This window comes from Taeniopygia guttata, chromosome 2 (genome assembly GCF_048771995.1).
Source record: "Taeniopygia guttata chromosome 2, bTaeGut7.mat, whole genome shotgun sequence".
NCBI classification, from domain to species: domain Eukaryota; kingdom Metazoa; phylum Chordata; class Aves; order Passeriformes; family Estrildidae; genus Taeniopygia; species Taeniopygia guttata.
The window spans coordinates 1,126,772-1,146,829 of NC_133026.1; the positions used below are offsets into that span (position 1 = coordinate 1,126,772).

General features: G+C 60.4%; 3 protein-coding genes across 5 annotated transcripts; 2 read left to right on the forward strand and 1 right to left on the reverse strand.

Annotated features, from left to right (window-relative positions):
* Positions 1-1,753: 1,753 nt before the first annotated feature.
* LOC115494074 (uncharacterized) lies at positions 1,754-6,975 on the forward strand. 2 transcript variants are annotated; one of them, XM_030266931.4, is made up of 5 exons: positions 1,754-2,098; positions 3,822-3,948; positions 4,550-4,624; positions 4,821-4,907; positions 5,088-6,975. In XM_030266931.4, exons 1-5 carry the CDS (start codon positions 2,081-2,083, stop codon positions 6,125-6,127), a joined length of 1,347 nt encoding a protein of 448 aa, XP_030122791.4. In that variant the 5' UTR covers positions 1,754-2,080; the 3' UTR covers positions 6,128-6,975. The 2 variants fall into 2 exon arrangements, with proteins under 2 accessions (XP_030122791.4, XP_030122792.4); XM_030266932.4 differs by having other exon boundaries at positions 1,929-2,098; positions 5,091-6,975.
* Positions 6,976-12,252: 5,277 nt separating this feature from the next.
* LOC121469387 (cathelicidin-B1-like) lies at positions 12,253-13,291 on the forward strand. The gene is made up of 4 exons (XM_041714269.2): positions 12,253-12,528; positions 12,774-12,878; positions 12,978-13,061; positions 13,163-13,291. Exons 1-4 carry the CDS (start codon positions 12,253-12,255, stop codon positions 13,289-13,291), a joined length of 594 nt encoding a protein of 197 aa, XP_041570203.2.
* A 1,127-nt stretch (positions 13,292-14,418) lies between these two features.
* On the reverse strand, positions 14,419-18,067 carry CAMP (cathelicidin antimicrobial peptide). 2 transcript variants are annotated; one of them, XM_072925233.1, is made up of 7 exons: positions 17,633-18,067; positions 17,448-17,552; positions 17,285-17,368; positions 16,493-17,198; positions 15,601-15,708; positions 15,433-15,516; positions 14,419-14,565 (listed from the first exon to the last, which is right to left on the reverse strand). In XM_072925233.1, exons 4-7 carry the CDS (start codon positions 16,823-16,825, stop codon positions 14,455-14,457), a joined length of 636 nt encoding a protein of 211 aa, XP_072781334.1. In that variant the 5' UTR covers positions 16,826-17,198; positions 17,285-17,368; positions 17,448-17,552; positions 17,633-18,067; the 3' UTR covers positions 14,419-14,454. The 2 variants fall into 2 exon arrangements, with proteins under 2 accessions (XP_072781334.1, XP_072781335.1); XM_072925234.1 differs by having other exon boundaries at positions 17,448-17,812.
* Positions 18,068-20,058: the final 1,991 nt, after the last annotated feature.

A 20,058-nucleotide genomic window follows, 5' to 3' on the forward strand; every position in this document is an offset into this window, starting at 1 on the left:
ACTCCTGAAATGTCCCGCGGGGGCTGCCGGGGGGTCCCCACCGGTCCTGGGTTGCTGCTGGGGTTCCGCTGTCACTTGTCACAGCAGCAGGATGCGCCCGGGGTGTTTGGCGGGCTGGGCCGGCTGCGGGCTCTCCCTCCTGGCTCTGGCCTGTGGGAGGGAGCGTGGTGTCAAAGGGAGCCCGGAAGATGGAGATGCCATCCCATCCCATCCCATCTCATCCCATCCCATCCCATCCCATCCCCATCCCATCCCATCCCATCCCATCCCATCCCATCCCATCCCATCCCATCCCATCCCATCCCATCCCCATCCCATCCCCATCCCCATCCCCATCCCCACCCCATTCCCGGGCACACTCCGGTACCTCCAGTCCCTTCCCGCGCCGAGCCCGCCTGCCCAGCTGAGCCGCATCCTCCTCCCGGGAATTCCAGGGCATCCACTGCGACTCCTGCGGGACAGACGCGGGTGTGGGCACCCCCATTCCCCAACCCCGCATTCCCGCATTCCCGCATTCCCGCATCGCATCCCGGCTCACCTCGCTCAGCACGGAGAAGCAGCCGGAGCAGGGTCTGTGCGGCCGCCGCCGGCCCTGTGGAGGGAAGGCTGGGATGGGGACCGGGATCTCCCAGAGCGCAGGGCGGGAATGCAGGCAGGACTGGCAGGTGATGGGAATGCCGGGGAACCCCATCCCGCCGTGCCCTCCCCGGGATCTTCCGCGGCTGCGGGGGGCTGCGGCCCGGGAATGCCGAGCCCATCCCGGCAGGGACAGGGAGGCTGGAAAAGCCACCGCCCGGGATTTGTCCTGGTGTGGGGCCAGGAGAGGGGGCAGGCCGTGCCAAGCTCTGTCATTCCAGCCCCGTTATTCCCACTTTTACCCGTCTCCACGCACAACCGACCTCTCTCCTCCCCGCTGCCATCCCGGAGTCGCCGTGGTCAGCTCCGGCCACTCCGGCCACGGCCACGGCCACGGCGCAGAGCAGCAACAGCCTCATGGTGCCACCGCGGCTGTCCCGGGACTGCGGCCACTGCCCTGCCTGGACATTGGCCCCGATGTCACCACGGTGACCCTGGAAAGGTCACTCGCAGCCGGAGCTGCCGGACACAGGGAGAGCAAAGGGCTGGCTCCCGATAAGGGATGGGCTGGAGGAAACTTATCCCCAAAACTCTGTCCTGGGGGTCCTGCTCTTCCTGCGGCCCTCTCAAGGAGTCCTGGAATGCTGGCATGGCCTGGGCTGGGAGGGGATTTAAGGATCATCCCGTCTCTTGCCAACAGCAATTCCAGATTCTGCTTCTGGAACGCCCATAATTCCAGGTTCTGGGATAGTTGTTAAACCAAACCAGGCTCACTGTATGCGTTTAGTGATGAACAATTAGTCCTGACCACTCCTGAGCATCCCTAGGATACGATGGAATGTGATTCATTCCATGTTTCTGGCTTTTGGTGGTGCAGACGTGAAGGGTCCAGGCAGGACAGAGGAATTCCATAGGGAATTCCGGGGGGTAGATGGAGAGTACTTGCATGGGGTTGGCGGGAAGGAAATAATGGAAGAGCTGCACACAGGAGATATGGAATCATTGGGAAATTTATCCGTGAGAAGAGTGAAATCTGGAGGAGGCGAATCCAGGAGCCAACAGGGATGGATGTGTGGGCAGCGGGGAACATGAACATGGGAAAACACGGAGCGGGGACCATATCTGAGTGCATTTTTGGTGGAAAACCTCAGGATTCTCACGCTAATTTGGGATTTCGGGAGAATCGCTGACTCTGGAGACCAAAGGCCACCAGAGCGGGCAGGGAACGGGAGGGAAGAGCCTCGGGGGAGGGACACATGGGCAGGCCCGGCTGGGAGGGGCCACTCGGCCCTTCCCCTTCCCGTTCCCGTTCTCCTGCCCCTTCCCCTTCCCGTTCCCGTTCCGGTTGGGTTTAGCCCCGCCTCCGGTCCCGCCTCCCGGGCCGGGGTCACCGCGGCGCTTCCGCCGAGGGCCGGGCCTGTGCCGGAAGCGCGTGCGGGAGAGGCGGCGGGACCCCCCCGGTACCCCCCGGTACCCCCGGGACCCGCGGGGCCCCCCGGCCGCCATGGCGGGGCAGGAGCAGGTAGGAGCCGGGAGCTGGCGGGGAGACCCCCGGGCAGCCCTCGCCTCCGCCCCCCCCCCCATCACCCCCCAAAATCCTCATCACTGCCCAAATCCCCATCAGCCCCTAAAAACCCCCACTCCATCCCCCTAATCCCACCCCCATCACCCCCCACCCCAAAACCCCCATCGCTGCCCAAATCCCCATCAGCCCCTAAAAACCCCCATTCCATCCCCCTAATCCCACCCCATCACCCCCCCAAAACCCCCATCACTGCCCAAACCCCCATCAGCCCCTAAAAACCCCCATTCCATCCCCCTAATCACCCCCCATCCCAAAACTCCTGTCAACTCCCCACATTTCCCCCCCACATCCCTCCCCTCCCTTTCTCTGCCCCCTGTTCCCCCATCCTCACTGGGATGGCTCCCGAGGGATTTCCTGGGATGGGGCTCACGGGAGGCTGCTGGGAATGTCCCCCCAGCCCAGCTCCAGGTGACCTGGAGCTGTCCTTGACTATCCCAATCCCATGGGGATCACAAAATGCTCGCGGTAGGAACCGTAAAACACATCCCAAGGTGTCGGATTCCGGTGTTTGGCGCTGGATTCCAGCCTGTCCTTCTCCCAGATCCATAATTCCCAGCCCAGGGGGGAACACGCCTTCCTGGGACAGCGCCAACCATGGCCTCATGTCCTGGGAGATCCTTTGGGCTGGGAAAGGCTTTCCCTGTTGGGAGGGGAGGTGTGATCCCTGAGGGAGTATTAGATCCTTGAGGAGGGTGTGATCCCTGAGGGAGGATTAGATCCCTGATGAAGGTGTGATCCCAGAGGTAGGATTAGATCCCTGAAGGAGGATTAGATCCCTGAGGGGAAATGTGACTCTTTAGGGAGAATTAGATCTCAGTTAGATCTCTGAGGGAAGATGTGATCCCTGAGGGAGGATTAGATCCCTGAGGAAGGTGTGATCCCTGAGGGAGGATTACATCCCTGAGGGGAAATGTGACTCTTGAGGGAGAATTAGATCTCAGTTAGATCCCTGTGGAAAAGTGTGATCCCTGAGGAAAGGTGTGATCCGTGAGGGAGGATTAGATCCCTGAGGAGAGTGTGATCTTTGAGGGAGAATTAGATTCCTGAGGGAAGGTGTGATCCCTGAGGGAGGATTACATCCCTGAGGGGAAATGTGATCCTTGAGGGAGGATTACATCCCTGAGGGGAAATGTGATCCTTGAGGGAGATTTAGATCTCAGTTAGATCCCTGTGGAAAGGTGTGATCCCTGAGGAAAGGTGTGATCCGTGAGGGAGGATTAGATCCCTGAGGAGAGTGTGATCTTTGAGGGAGAATTAGATTCCTGAGGGAAGGTGTGATCCCTGAGGGAGGATTACATCCCTGAGGGAAAATGTGATCCTTGAGGGAGGATTACATCCCTGAGGGGAAATGTGATCCTTGAGGGAGAATTAGATCTCAGTTAGATCCCTGAGGAAAGGTGTGATCCCTGAGGAAAGGTGTGATCCGTGAGGGAGGATTAGATCCCTGAGGAGAGTGTGATCTTTGAGGGAGAATTAGATTCCTGAGGGAAGGTGTGATCCCTGAGGGGAAATGTGATCCTTGAGGGAGAATTAGATCTCAGTTAGATCTCTGGGGGAAGGTGTGATCCCTGAGGGAAGATATGATCCCTGAGGGAGGATTAGATCCCTGAGGGAGGATTTGATCCCTGAGGGAAGCTGTGATTCCTGATCCCCGTGGCAGGAGCCGGTGACCTTCAAGGACGTGACGGTGTTCCTGAGCCGGGCTGAGTGGGACGCACTCACGGCGGGGCAGCGGGAGCTGTACCGGGACGTCGTGTCCGACACCTACGAGATGCTGATCTCTCTGGGTAATCCTGAGAATCGTCCTGGACAGGGCTTCCCTCAGATCCCACCCCAGCAGCTTCCAGAGCGCTGAATCACATTCCCAGAGTGGCTGAGGTTGGAAAAGGCCTTGGAGATGCCCAAGTCCAACTGTTCCCCTGCACTGCCCAGGCCACCACTAATCCATGTCTCCACGTGTCTCATCCACACTGCTTTCCAATCCCTCCAGGGCTGGACAACCCTTCCCGTGAGGAGTTTTCCCTTCTAGGGGCTGATCAGGGAATTTAGTGCTGGAAAAGGCATGATTTGGGTCTCGGTTTGAGCAGCCCTGGAAATGATTCCCGAAGATCAGGGAGCACGGTAGGATATCCCACCCCTTGGATGAGCAGGAGACATTCTTTGGAAAGCTGGGAAAGCCTGTCAGTGGTACTGGGAAGCTGTGGACCTTGCCACACTTCCATCAGGGCTCTCAGGAATAAATCCCTCTCTGGCAGCAGCTGCGTTTTTTCCCTCATTTTTCCCACATCCCAGAGGTGTTTCCATGCACGGTGAGGCACAGCTGGGGTGTCCCAGTCCTTGATTTTCCTGGAATCATGGACAGTCCAATGCCCTCTGTCCCATTCCCAGGTTATCCAGGCCCCAAGCCCGACATCCTGCACCGGCTGGAGCGTGGGGAAGAGCCGTGGATCTGCTCATCTCCAGGTGAGCAACAACATCCTGACCCCGAGGGATGGAATCTGCATCCAGGATGGGGTCAGGGTTTCCTGCTCCATCCCCGTGGCTGTGGAGAAGTCAGGATTCCTGGTGGGGACAAGGACAGAGCTCTTCCTTCTTTCTCATGGCCATGGTGAGTCAGGATTTCCAACCTGGCTGGTGACATCTGCTGTTTTCCCTGCAGGACATGCAAGGAGCTGGCTGGAGGAGCCTTCCTCTGGCTGGTGGCCCAGAACCAGCAGGGACCAGGGGCTGGAGACATCGTGTCCAGGTGAGTCCTGCTCCAGCCCCATCCGTGGGCCACTCCCAGGGCTTCTCCCACTGCAGGGCTCCCCTGCCTTCTGGCAGAGGTTGGGATGTGGAGCCAGGGTAGCCCTGGAGTGGGAAGAAGGGATGTTCCTCTCCCTGCTTCAGCCAGGAAGGATCCAACCCTTTCCTACCTCTCTCCCAGCAGGACCAGGCACATTGCGGTGTCTCCAGGACAGGAGCTTCCAGAAGAAGGTTGCCTGTCACGAGGAAAGGAGCGAATTCCCGTTGGAAGCAGACAGTGGAGTGGGGAGCCAAGCCCAGCCATGGCTTGTGAAGGAGGAAGTGGAGGATAAACCTGGACTCACGGAAGACCTAACCCACAGTGAGACATTCCTGCCTCATTCCACGATGGAACAGCAGAGCCTGGATCCTTGGGAACAGCTGCGGGATGGCCCTGGGGAGAGGAATCAAGGGAATGCCCAAAACCATGGACACACCTTGGGAGAGGCGACACTTCTCCCGGGAACCCAGGAGCCGCGGGTGGAGGAGCTGAGAGCGGCGGTGGCGAAGGACCACGGTTACTGCCTGCGGAGTGAGCCGGGCACGCCCTGCGACCCACAGCCCTGCTGCCTGTGGGAACACAACTACTGCCGGCAGCGCCAGGCCGGGAGGAGCCATGGGGCCAGCGACATCCGGGCCGCACGCCGCCGGCTGGCGTGGCGGCAGTTCCACTGGGGCAGGAGGGTCCGGAGAGCCAGGGAGATCCTGCGGCGCTACCAGCCCTACTGGAGGCTGGGCTTTCCGTGGAGAGGCCGCTCCAGCTGTGGCGATGCCACGCAGGGGACGAACCCTGGGGTTTGTCCTCCGATGGATACGGCCGCACCGTGCCAGCTCTGGAGCGCCGGGAATGCCGAGGGGGTGACATCAGACACACAGTGTGTCCCAGAGGGAATTTTGGGAACTGAGCCTTCACCCCCTACCCTAATCCCGGCTGCAGGAGTGGAGAAGGGGGCAAAGCCTCTGGAGCATCCAGGTGCCAGCCAGGAACTTGAAGGATGTGTGGAACCCCAGAAATTGGAGGGGGTGTCACTGCAGGACGTGTTCCGGAATGTGATGAGGGCAGTCAGATACATACTGGACTCCATATGCCAGAAGTTTGAGCTCCAGGGGGTCTCCCAGGGGAAGAGCATCTGGCCCATTGTCATCCAGATCGACAACTTGACGGAGATCAGGAAGTGCTGACTCCAGGGGGAAATTGGAATAGGATTCCCTGAGGCACAACTCTCAATCCCCCCAGTTCTGGGGAGTTCAGGAGGAGAAACGTGACAGAGGCGGATTAAGGGAGGTGAAACTGGGAACGTGGGGCCTGTCCTGAACTGGATTGATTGAGAGGCTTTGGAGAAAAGCAGTGGAAAAAGGGAGGGTTCGTGTGGCTCAAAGGAGGAAAGAAGGAAAAGTGAGCATGGGATCCTGAAGTCCTGGAATGGCTTGGGTTGGAAGGGATGTTAAATCCATCTCTAAAAACCAACTAGGGTTCAGGCTGTGCTCCTGTCACTGAAACTACGGGAAAAACAAAGACCCTCCAACATTTTTGGTGTTAGAACATCAAGGCATTTCCTTATTTCTGGCTGGGATGTGTAACAGAAATTATTTCACCCACATGTGGCCCAACTGTGCAGAGAAAATAATTCCATTACATGCAAATTTTACTCGATTTTTTCTTAAACTTTGTCTAGTTCAAAACAGAAATCCATTGGTTAAATGTTCATTGGTCCCAAATTGCAGAGTTCTCAGAATTTGGTTTCTTATTGGACCAGGATTTTTTTGCCTCTGATGTTTATGAAACCCTCACAAATTTCTTTACCAGCCTTTCCAGCCCCAGCATTCTGGGTTAGATGTTCTTGATGTTTGCTGATGCTTGTTATAATTTTGGGTGTTTTTGGGGCTATTCCCAGTTTGTTGAGATGCTAAGCTTATCACGCCTAACAGAGGGGAACAGTACCCTCAAAAAATACTCTGATTCCCTTCTCCAAGGCAAAAGCAAACTGAGCCTGACTGAGAAATAAAATAAAGGAATTTTAAAAGTTGTATATTTGCCAACACTTCCAAGGAAAAGGGACAGGATGAGGGGAAACAGCCTTGAGTTGTGCCAGGGAGGGTCAGGTTGGGTTGGGTTGGATATAGGGAAGGACACAGGAAGGTTTAGTTCCAGTCCTGTAGAAGCATTTTCCTGGGAAATCCAGCCTGACCTGAATTCCCAGCAGCTTTTGGAACCTCTTGAATTGGATCATTACAAGGAAAAGGTGATTTCTGGGATGTTCTCCAGTGCCCTCCCAGGGGCCAGGTGCTGTTTTGGGGACAGAAGGAAGCTCCAACAGATCCAAGCAAACTGAGCACCGTGGATCCATTCACTTTGCCAGTTCTCCATGGAACTGGGGCTGGCCTGGGGAAAATCTGGGATGCCTGAACTGGGGATGCTCCTGCCATGGCTGGTGCTGGTTTTGGCAGCTGGGGGCTGTTGATTTGGGGCTTTCAGCATTCTCCTCTAGACCCCAAATCCTTCTGAGGGAGCTGGAGGGGCTCATCCTGGAGAAGAGGAGGCTCAGGGGGCACCTTCTGGCTCCTGCAATTCCCAGGAGGAAGGTTGGAGCCAGGAGGAGTGGGGCTCTGCTCCCAGGGAACAGGACAAGAGGGAACGGCCTCAAGGGCAGGTTCAGGTGGGATATTGGGAATGTTCCTCTTGGAAAGGGCTCTCCAGCCCTGGCCCAGCTGCCCAGAGCAGGGGTGGAGTCCCCATTGCTGGAGGGGTTTAAAAGCCCTGTGGATGTGGCACTTGGGGCCATGGGGCAGTGCTGGACTTGGACTCGGGCATGTCAGAGGGCTTTGCCCATCTCAGCAATTCCATGACTCCGCAATTCCTGTAAGGACATTCCCGCCTGGCAGTGCTGGCGGGCGGTGAAACGGGACTCTAAAGCCAACAACGCCGATGAAATGTCTCGGGAGCCGCTTTGTCGCGGCTCCAGGCATGTTTTGAGTGCCGGGGGTTTCCGTGATCCTCCCCCATCCCGGGTACCCCTCAGGACCCCGCGCCCGCACTAAGGGGATGCGGCTGCGCCGCCAGCCAATCGCAGCGCGCGCTGCGGATCACGTGCCGCGCACCGCCAATCACAGCGCCCGCCGCGCTGCCCGGATGCTGCGCGGCCTCCCAACATGGCGGCGTCCGATGAGCGCGGGAACGCGCCGCTTCCGGGTCGAGCGCGAGGCGAGGCTGGGGGCGTGGCTTAACGTGGAAGCGCCGGCGCGCGTTGCGCAGCGTGGCCACGCCCCCTGCGCGCTGTTACCATGGAGACCGGGGCGGTGCTGTTACCATGGAAACCAGGGACGGGCCGGGAGCGGGAAACCGGGATACGGCGGGAACGGGCAGGGAACGGGAATGGGCAGGGAACGGGCAGGGAACGGGAATGGGCAGGGAACGGACAGGGAACGGGCAGGGACAGGGAACGGGCAGGGAACGGGAACGGGCAGGGAACGGACAGGGAACGGGCAGGGAACGGACAGGGAACGGGCAGGGAACGGGAACGGGCAGGGAACGGACAGGGAACGGACAGGGAACGGGAACGGGCAGGGAATGGGCAGGGAATGGGCAGGGAACGGGCAGGGAACGGGAACGGGCAGGGAACGGGCAGGGAACGAGAACGGGCAGGGAATGGGAACGGGCAGGGAATGGGAACGGGCAGGGAATGGGAACGGGCAGGGAACGGGCAGGGAACGGGAACGGGCAGGGAATGGGCAGGGAACGGACAGGGAACGGGAACGGGCAGGGAATGGGCAGGGAACGGGCAGGGAACGGACAGGGAACGGGCTGGGAACGGGCAGGGAACGGGAACGGGCAGGGAATAGGCAGGGAACGGACAGGGAACGGGCAGGGAGCGGGCAGGGAACGGGCAGGGAACGGACAGGGAACGGGCAGGGAACGGGAACGGGCAGGGAACGGGCAGGGAACGGACAGGGAGCGGGCAGGGAACGGGAACGGGCAGGGAACAGGCAGGGAACGGGCAGGGAACGGGAACAGACAGGGAACAGGCAGGGACAGGGGAGGGAACGGGAACAGACCGGGCACGGACCGGGCACGGACTGGGCAGGGACACAGAGCCGCTGGAGAGATCCAGAGAGGCCCCAGAGCTGTTCCAGGGCTGGAGCCAGGCTGGGAGAACTGGGAATGTTCCCCTGGAGAGGAGAAGCTCCAGGGAGAGCTCAGAGCCCTGCCAGGGCCTGGAGGGGCTCCAGGAGAGCTGGAGAGGGACTGGGGACAAGGGATGGAGGGACAGGACACAGGGAATGGCTCCCACTGCCAGAGGGCAGGGATGGATGGGAGATTGGGAATTGGGAATTCCCAGAGCAGCTGTGGCTGCCCCTGGATCCCTGGCAGTGTCCAAGGCCAGGCTGGAGCAGCCTGGGTCAGTGGGAGGTGTCCCTGCCATAGCAGAGGTGCTGTGGAATTGGATTTATGTTCCGTTCCAACCCGACCCACTCCAGGATGATTCCGTGATGGACCAGCCGTGCCCTCCCTGTAGTATCCCAGACTTGCTGGGGGGGAAGGACCTTAAAGCCCCCCCAGTCTCAGCCCCTCCTCAGGCTGGGAACCTTCCAGTGCCCAGGTGGGAGCAGGGTCTGGCTGTGGGAACGGCTCCAAGACAAACCCGCGGCGGTTCCGGAATGAGGAGGGACAGCTCAACCCTGGGAAGGGCAAATAAACCCAGAGTCAGATTTACGAGCAAGGAATTTCCCCAGCTCAGGGCTCAGGGTTTGGTTTTTGGGTGGGATTTACTGTCCCTGTCAGAGGTGGGAGACGTTCTACGAATCACAATTTCACGAAGAAAACTCACTAAATTTTCCCTTTTTTATTCCCAAAATGGCCTCCCAGGATTTTGTTGCTTTTTGGAGCCTGCTCAGGGCTGGGACAAGCGCCTAAAAATGAAATTTAAATAATTTTACATCTATTTTGAAACTCTTTCTCTTGCTGTTAAATCCTAGGTGGGATACATGGGGAAAATGGGAATAACTGAGGAGTTTGGAAGGAGTTGGGAGGAATTTGGAAGGAATTGAAGAATTTGGAGGGAATCTGGGGAGGAAAGGGGAAGAATTTGGAAGGAATTACAGAATTTAAAGGGAATTTTTAAGGACTGGGAGACAGTTTGGAAGGAACTGGGAAAGACTTGAAGGGAAGCAGCGAGACCAATCAATCCCTGGGGATGTGTTGGATCCCCATCCCTGGAGGTGAGCCTGGATGTGGTGCAGGATAATCCCACCCACCTCCATGGAAAGTTGGACCTGGCTGCACCCGGAATGTTCCAGGGTGGGGTGGGGTTTGCTGCAGGGCAGTGACAGATGCCATCCCTCCCTGGGGACTTCCAGGTGCCACCCCCACCCCGAGTCTTTGTCCCCGTGTGATTTATGAGTGATTTATGAGGATGTTTTCCACTGATCCTGGCTCCAAACCTGCCGGGTGGCTCCAGGGCGCCCTGAGCTGAGGGTCACCCTCGGGGCAGGATCCTGGGTGTCCTCCTGGAGCTTCCTGCTCCCCTGTTTGCAGAGAGGAACAGGCCATAAATCACCCCCGGGCTGGAAAACCCCATCAGTCTTCAGAGAATCGAGGGGAAAAGTCCTCAGAGATCGAGTCCAACCGTCCCCAGCACTGCCATGGCCACCCCGACCATGTCCCCAAGTGCCACTTCCACAGGGATTTTAAATTCCCCCAGGGAAGGGACCCCACCACGGCCCTGGGCAGCTGGGCCAACCATTTTTGGGGATGGAATTTTTCCAATATCCAGCTGAACTTCCCCTTGAACAGCCTGGGGCTGTTTCCCCTTGTCCTGTCCCTGTCCCCTGGGAGAAGAACCTGACCTGTGGCAGGCACATTCTTCTCTCTCTCAAGGTTTTTTTCATAGAAGAGCACAGAGGAAAGAAAGAGAAAACAATTTCTATTTCTGCTCCTTGTTTTTCCCATGTGGAATGTGTCTAAAGAATTATTTACTTAGGGTAATTACTTGATTGGATTTTGAAATGCCATGGAATAGGACAGACATTGCTGAGAGAGAAATGGAGCCAGAAACAAGTTTTAAAGGACAGATTTGTAAGTAAGACTAAATATTTTTGAGAAATAGAACTATGAACGATGCATTGTAGTGGGACCCCTGAGGGGTAATTTTAGAGGATTGGCATTAAGGCATTTACAGTATGGTGTGGCAAAAGCTGATAAGCCAAGAAACACTTATAATGTGTTGTAATTAGGAAATAATTGGCTTCTGATTGTGATGGCGTGAATTATAACATCTGCATTGTCTCACCCTCCACATGAGACTGAAAATGGAATAAAACTTGTTCAAACACCTCTCAGTTGTCCCATCTCTGGGTCAGAAAGGAGCTTCATCTGACAGGCCATGTTTGTCCCTGCTGTCACCCCCGGTCACACATTCCCTCCCCTGGGGACCCCCGTGGCAGGGGGACCCCAAACCCTGAGGCCTCTCCCTTCTGAGTGAAGGTGACAGAGCCATCCCCACCGCCCTGGGGACTGCAGGGCTGGGCTGGGCTCCTGGCCAGATTCATCCCCCTGGAACGTCCCCGTGTGACAGCCCCGGTGCGCCCACGGCGGCTCCCATAAAAGCTCTGCCGGCCTGGTGGGAGCAGGGCCGGGACCCAGGAGCGGGACCCAGGAGTGGGACCCAGGACTTGGATCCAGGAGCGGGACCCAGGACTGGGATCCAGGACTGGGATCCAGGAGCGGGACCCAGGACTGGGACCCAGGAGCGGGACCCAGGACTGGGATCCAGGACCAGGATCAGGAGTGGGATCAGGAGCGGGACCCAGGAGTGGGATCCAGGAGCGGGATCAGGAGCGGGACCCAGGACCAGGACCCAGGACTTGGATCCAGGACCAGGACCCAGGACTTGGATCCAGGACCAGGACCCAGGACCGGGATCCAGGAGCGGGATCCAGGACCAGGACCCAGGAGCGGGATCAGGAGCGGGATCCAGGAGCGGGATCCAGGAGTGGGACCCAGGAGCGGGATCCAGGACCGGGACCCAGGAGCGAATCCAGGACCAGGACCCAGGACTGGGACCCAGGAGCGGGATCAGGAGCGGGATCAGGAGCGGGACCCAGGAGCGGGACCCAGGAGCGGGACCCAGGAGCGGGATCAGGAGCAGGACCCAGGAGTGGGATCAGGAGCGGGATCAGGAGCAGGACCCAGGAGTGGGATCAGGAGCGGGATCAGGAGCGGGATCAGGAGCGGGATCAGGACCGGGACCCAGGAGTAGGATCAGGAGTGGGATCAGGACCTAGATCCAGGACCGGGATCCAGGAGCGCGATGGGGCCATGCCGGGCGCTGCCACCACTGCTGGGGCTGCTGCTGGGGTTGGCGTTGGCCGGAGCCGCCACAACGCCGGAGCCACGCGGATCCACGGTGGGACGGGACGGAGCCACGCTGGGGTGGGAAGGAACCGCAGGAACCACGGCGGCCTCGTCCTCGCCGCGGTCCCTGAGCTACGGGGCCGTGGTGGCGGCGGCCGTGGAGCTGCTCAACGCCAGAGCCGTCAGCCCCTACGTCCTGCGGCTCCGCGAGGCTCAGCCCCGGCCCGGCTGGGTGAGTGCTGGGCTCTCCCTTTCCAGGGGAAACTCCAGGAGTGGGCAGTGCTGGATTTGGCCCTTCTCAGGGTGGGTCTGCCCTGTTTTGGGGCTGACCCCCTGAGGGACTGAGCGCAGCAAAGTCGGGGATGAGCCTGACCCATTCCAGGCTGGATGTGGCCCCTCTTAGGGCTGGTTCCAGCCTGGTGTGGGGCTGGGCACTGGGGGGGGTGGATCTCTGATGGGTCCTGTCCCTTTTCCCAGCCCTCAGACCTGCAGAGCCGGCAGGAGCTGAGCTTCACCCTGGAGGAAACCACATGCCGGTCACCGGGAATGGCCACCAGCAACTGCAAGAGCCGCTGGCTCGGGGTGAGGCTTTGTCCCGTGGGAGCTGGGGATTATCCATCCGGTGGGGAAACTGAGGCACGAGGGGGTTGGGCTCTCCCGTGTCCCCTCTGTGCCCCACAGGTGGTGACCTGGTGCCAGGGCTCCGTTTTCCGGGAGGGGCAGCAGCCCACGGTGGAACTCTCCTGCGAGAAGGCGCCGGCTGCGGTGAGGAGGGGCCGGGATGGCTCCGTGTCCCCCCGGCTGCTGGGGGTCCCCCAGGTCCCCTCTCACCCCCCAAAGTCTGACCCTGCTCTTTGTTTTCCCAGTTTGGCCGGACCTGGAAATCCAAGATCAAGGATTTCTTTGGCAAGATCAAACAACGTTTCCAGGGGTTCTTCCAGTGTGGTCGGATCTGGATCCGGGACAGGCTCAACCTCAAGGTTCCCAAACCCTGAGGGGTGACGCTGCTGTGTCCCCACCTTGTGTCCCCACCCTGTGACCCCTCCCTGTGTCCCCACCCTGTGACCCCTCCCTGTGTCCCCACCTTGTGTCCCCACCCTGTGTCCCCACCCTGTGTCCCCACCCTGTGTCCCCTCCCTGTGTCCCCTCCCCAGCTGCTTCACTGCCAATAAACCTCCCTGCATCACTCCTGGTGTCACCCTGAGTGTCCCCGCACCCCAGTGGGGACCCCCGAGCGCTCCCAGCCCCCCCAAACCCCCCGTGCCTCGCCAAGGATCTGTGAGAGCTGGGAACACCTGGGGGTCATGAATGGGGGACGTCACGAGTGGGGTGCTCTCATTGGGGCAGATCTGGGGTCCCTCCACCTCTCCAAGGCTGTGGAGAGGCAAAGGGTCCCCCCTGCAGGTGCTGCCACCTCGGGGACCCCCCGACAGCCCCTCCACTGTCACCACAAGGGGACACGAGGATGGGGACGGTGCTGGTGACAGAAGGTCCCGGGGGAGCGGGATCAGCTCCCCCAAAATGGGCACAACACGGGCACTACCGGCGTCTCCTCCTGGCACCGGCCTCCTGCAGGGACTTGGAGCCCTGGGATTGTCCTTCCCTGTGCCCAGGACACCTGGGGGGTCTGTGGGGTCCCCACAGAGGTGTTTGTGGGGTACAGACCCGCAGGAATATTGGGGGGACAGGAGGGACACCCGCAGGGGGCTGCAGCCATGACTCTGCTCCAGCCGCTTTTGGGCCCCCCTGTCCCAAACTGGGTCCATCAAGGGGGTCCCCTCAGGACCTGAACCCCCCCAGCCCCTCCCTTGCAGCTCCCTGGAGTGTCCCCTGTGTCCCCCCCATCTCCCTTTGCCATCACTGCTGGTTTGGGGGGACAAGATGTAGTGGGGACAATGCCACCGTGGGGACAACGACTCTGTGGGGACAACGACTCTGTGGGGACAGTGACACCCTGGCAATGACAATGGTCCCTTTTTCAGGTGGGGTCCTGGGGGGGCTCCCAGAGCGAACCATCCCTGTCCCCAATCCGACTTCTCGTCCCCTTGAGGACGATGTGGGGGATCAGCCCCGTGACAGCCGTGCCTCAGTTTCCCCGTGTGACAGAGACAGGAGGACACGGTGCCCTCATGGCCACTCCCGGTGACCCCTTTATTGCTCAGCCCAGCCCCACGGAGCCCTTCAGGTGGACGTTGAACTTGACTCTGGGTCGGAAGCGCCGCACCTTCCTCAGGAAGCGCCCGAAGCGGCCGCGCTGCACCAGAACCGGCTGCCGGAGGGATGGGGGGTCAGGGGGTGCAGGGTTGTGGGACCCCCCACCTTGGGAGCACACCCGGGACCCCACCCAGGGCTCCCCGCATCTGGAAACCCACCCAGGACCCCACTCCAGGCACCCCATCCCCAGGACCCCACCCATGACCCCACTCCAGGGACCCCATCCCCAGGATCCCACTCCAGGGACGCCACACCAGGGGTATTCCCCACCCAGGACCCCACTCCAGGGACCCCACTCCAGAGACCCCATCCCCAAGATCCCACCCAGGACCCCACTCCAGGGACCCCATCCCCACCCAGGACCCCACACCAGGGGTATTCCCCACCCAGGACCCCACAGCAGGGACACCATCCCCAGGATCCCACCCAGGACCCCAATCCAGGGACCCCATCCTGAGGACCCCAATCCAGGAACCCCATCCCCAGGATCCCACCCATGACCCCAATCCAGGGACCCCATCCCCAGGATCCCACACCAGGGACCCCATCCCCAGGACCCCATCCCCAAGATCCCACTCCAGGGACCCCAATCCAGGGACCCCATCCCCAAGATCCCACCCAGGACCCCAATCCAGGGACCCCAATCCAGGGACCCCAATCCAGGGACCCCATCCCCAAGATCCCACCCAGAACCCCAATCCAGGGACCCCATCCCCAGGACCCCACTCCAGGGGTATTCCCCACCCAGGACCCCACAGCAGAGACACCACTCGTGTCCCCACACCAGGGACCCCACAGCAGGGACACTTGGGACCCCATATCCAGAATCCAACATTTGGGACCCCACCCAGGACCCCCCACCCTTCTCTGGAGCCTCGGGGTGTCCCTTTTGGGGGACACGGGGTAGGGTCGCCCCACTCACGTCGGAGGAGGCGTCGGAACAGCTCAGATCGATCTCGGGGGAGTCCTGCTGGAACCGCACCGGCCCCGAGCACTCCTTGATGACCTGGGGGGACACGCGGTGTCACCCGTGGGTGGCAGCGGGCCCCGTGTCCCCCTTCCTCCCGCTCCTCCTCCTCCTCCCGCTCACCCCGTTCTCTTTGAAGTCGCACTCGTCGGGGTTGGCGCGGGCGCTGGCGGCGCACTCCGTCTCCATCATGCTGAAGTTGAGTGTCCGCAGCGAGCTCAGCTCCACGCCCTGGGACACGCGTGGGTGGCGGGTCACCAGGGGGAGGTGACAGGACAGGGGTCAGCGATAGGGGTGTCGCTAGGACGGGGTCACCATTGGGGTGGCATCGCTGGTGTGGGCTCAGGGGCAGCGCTGAGAGGTCGCAAGGTGGGGATGGTGAGGGGTGTCACAAATGAGGGGTCACGAGTGGGGTGACACTCTGCACCCCGAGTGGGGGGACAGGAATAGGGGTGATAGTCACAAATGAGGGGTCCCGAGTGGGGTGACATTCTGCACCCCGAGTGGGGTGACACTCTGCACCCCGAGTGGGAAGACAGGAATAGGAGTGATGGTCACAAACAAGGGGTCACGAGTGGGGTGACACGGCTCGGCACTGTGCACCCCGAATGGGGGGACAGGAATAGAATAGAAGTGATGGTCACAAATAACGGGTCCCGAGTGGGGTGACACTCTGCACCCCGAGTGGGGGGACAGGATTAGGGGTGATAGTCACAAATGAGGGGTCCCGAGTGGGGTGACATTCTGCACCTCGAGTGGGGTGACACACTGCACCCCGAGTGGGGGGACAGGAATAGGGGTGATGGTCACAAATAAGGGGTCCCGAGTGGGGTGACACTCTGCACCCCGAGTGGGGGGACAGGAATAGGGGTGATGGTCACAAATGAGGGGTCCCGAGTGGGGGGCACTCACCGTGCAGGACTCAGGGTCAGCCTGGGCAGCCCCAGTCAGGCACCACGAGTGGGGTGGGGGTGTCACCCGTGGGGAAGGGGGGTCCCGCGTGGGGGGCACTCACCGGGGCGGGCTCGGGCTCCGCGCTGAGCAGCCTGAAGGCGTTCTGCACCTCGGGCTGCTGGTTGTAGGAATCCACGGCTTGCGCCAGCGCCTCCACGTAGGAGAGGGACGCGGGGGTGGGGAGGGCGCAGGCCCCCCCCAGCACCGCCAGCACCAGCACCCACGAACTCGGCATCGCTGTCCCCACGGCCACCCCCGGGTCCCTTTTATCACCCCACTGGGGACCCGCCCCGGGGCTGCCCCTCGGGAATCGCCCGGCCCCAAAGCCGCAGAGTGGCCGTTCTTTTGGGGGGACGCGCAGGGCGGGGGTGTCCCCATGGATGGGCGGTGGCATCTGAACCCCTCGGGGTCCCCCTTTGGCCGGGTGCGGGGGATTTGGGGGACAGCACCCCTCGGGTGGTGGTGACACGTTGTCCGTGTCAGGTCGGTGCCCGCGGGGTTGCACAACCCCAGAGTTGCCCCATCGCTGTTGCCCAAGGCCGGGGGTGCCCCCCGGGTCCCCCAAACCGTCATCACCCCCAGACACGCACAGGTCCGACCCCGAAATCTCTTTATTGCAGCTGCGCTGGGGACAGGGGGCGGCGGGACGGTCCCTGCCGGGGGCGAGGCCGCGATGAGGATGAAGATGGGGTGGAGGATGAGGAGGATGAAGATGAGTGACCTGGGTTGGTGCCAGGGGAGCGGGGCTGGCCGCTGTCAGCGGACTGCTGCGGGGAGAAATAAAAAGGGGGGTTCACTCCAGAGCCAAAAATGCCACCCCAAAAGTGATGGGGACGGGGTCCGGAGCTCTCACCGCCTCCCGGCCGCACTCCACCATCGACAGCGGCACGTCGGGCAGGAAGGTGAACACGGACACCTGAGCCGAGCAGCGCTGCACCTGGGGACAGAGCGACCTCAGCACACGGGGGACACCCCACGCGTGCCCCGGGGTTTGGGGGGTCCCACCCCACGCTCACCCTGCCCGGGCGGCCCCGGCAGCCGCGGGGATCCGGGGCGGGCTTGGGGCAGGGCGGCTGCCGGGCCGTGAAGTTGATGCTGAAGTGGGTCCCCCAGTCGAAGCTCTGGTGGGAGAAAAGCTCCGTGGGGATCCGCGTGGGATGATCCGGAGGTGGAGCATCCCCCCGAACCCCTTTTTTCCTACCGTTCTGGCCACTCCGAGCAGCCGCAGCAGGCGCAGCTCCTGCCCGTGAGTCTCCAGCACGGAGCGGGCCAGCTCCCGGGGCGCGGGCACGGCAGCGGGCACAGCCCCGGTAACGGCCCCGGTAACGGCCCCGGGCACGGCAGCACCCGCCGCCAGCAGCACAGCCCCGAGCAGCAGCGCCATACGGGCGGTACCGACACACTCAGCCCCGGCCTCGGGGCCCCCGGCTCCGGCTCCGGGGTGAAGAGCGGCCCCCGAGCCGCGGGGAGGGATCGGCTCGCCGGTGTTTTCCTTGGCCCGGTGCCGCGGAGGGGACGCGCCTGGACCTGCAGGAGAAGCGGCGATGCTGGAGCTCCGCAGGGCCGATCCCCCTCCGCGGCCTCTTCCCTGTGGCTGCTCCCGGTTTCTTGGCACGCTGGTCCCAAGCATCCTCCTGGAGCCCCCTCTCGCTCCTCCCAGCTTCTTTACACGATTTTGGGTTTTTAAAACCCTTCTCACCCTGCTCAGTTTCATCCAAACACCCCAGGCCCAAGTTTTCCTTGGGTTAAAGAACACAGGGTTTACCTCCACCGTGTGCCTCCTGCTCTCCTGGTTTGCCTTCCCTGGGTGAGTGGGTCTCTTTTCCCCAAAATTCAGTATTTTCCTGCTGTCTTTGCAGCCAGGAGCTCCCCTTTCTCCTCACTTCATCCATAATGGAAAAGCAAAGGAATCCCTGGGGAAGGAATTTTGGGAAGCACAAGTGGGAGACACCCGGGATCCCTGGGCCTGGGAAGGGTGCTCCAACAGCCCTGGGGTCAGGGGAGCTGCTGCTCTTCCAAAGGTATTTATTCCAATATTCCCAATCCAATGGACAGCCATTGACAGCCCTGGGGTCAGGGGAGCTGCTGCTCCTCCAAAGGTATTTATTCCAATATTCCCAATCCAATGGACACAAGTCCCTGGTGGGAGATGGTGGAGGGAGAAGGGATAATGGAACACCACGAGAGCAGCTCACCACAGCTTCCCCTGCCCATGGAGACCATCAGGAGGGGTCCTGGAGAAGAGAAGATGCCACAGGCAACAACTTCATTCTAATCATGTTTTTTCTTATTTTTCCTTTTTAAAGTCTGAGCAGCACAGAAAAGTCCAAAGGATTCCCATTTCTGGGAAGCCAGCAGTGGATAGATGTGGGAGAAATGGATATGTCCTGATAGATCACATTTATAACCAGATATGCTCATGACAGACCCTAAAATATACACAGTACCCCAATATAGACATCCACATATACAGCCAGAGTCAATCCCAGGGATGTTGGGAGCAGGAACAGACACCAGGAGCGGGGCTGGGGGGCACATCCCGCTCCTCCCAGCCCCTTGGAACGCCAGGATGGGGGGACATGAGGGGACATCCCAAATGCCTGGCAGCTGGGGTGGGGTCAGGTTCCTGCTGCCTGGCCCTGCCTGCCCGGAGGAGGTATGGCTGTGCCCAGGGTGGCACGGGAAGAGCCGGGCACGGAGAGCTCCGGAGGATCACGGATCATGCAGGACAAGGGCTGAAGGGCTGATGCAGGGAAGATGCTGCCAGGCAGCTCTTTGGCTCTGCCAGCGTTCCAAAGTTTCCTGGCACAAAACCCATGGCAAAGACCTTTCCCAGCAGAGCACGGCAAACTCAGGACGTGTTTTCCTTGCCTCTCCTAAAATATCCCAGCCTTTCTATTCCAGCTGCCTCTTAGGCTTGGAAAATACCTCAATATTGAATTTAAAGGACATCCTGATAATCTATTTTCCATTTCGAAACCCTCAGGCTGTTGCCTGGAGTCGTTACCATCCATCCTTCTCCAGAGCTTGCCCAAACGATCCTGGTTTAACTGAACTTCTCCTCTTCCTGGTTTCTCCATCCTGTGGCTCTTGTGGAGAAGTTTTCCACATCAAGCTGAGGAAAGCACGAGCAACTGGGGGTGTCTTGTGTAAGAAGCTCCTGGAAGCGACAGCACCGTGTCCGTCCTCTTTGGAGACCCCTCTTTGCAACCAGGACCCCCCAAATCGCTGCCGATACCCCTGGGCGGGCTCAGGTGGTTTTGCTGCTCCCAGAAGATGCAGATGGATTTTCCAAGTCCTTGAAGTGGCCGTTTTTATGTCACAATGAAGCCTGGTCCCCTCCCCCAGCCTGCAACGGCACTTCCCAAAGGCGCAACTGCAGGGATGGATGGATCCGCTCGGCCCCGGCTCCGGAGAAGGCCGAGGGGTGTTACCGAGAGGATCTTTGCTCACACATAAACTCACCACGTTTGGCCCTCCAGGACCTTCAGCCCAAAACGTTACAAGTGGGGGATTACTCTCAAGTCAAGTCACTTTGTGTTTGGATCGAGCACCTGGAAATCCCGGCACGCTCGCCCCCAAAACCGCCGCGGTCAGATGGTGAGGAGCGGCACGCAGCCCACGCCC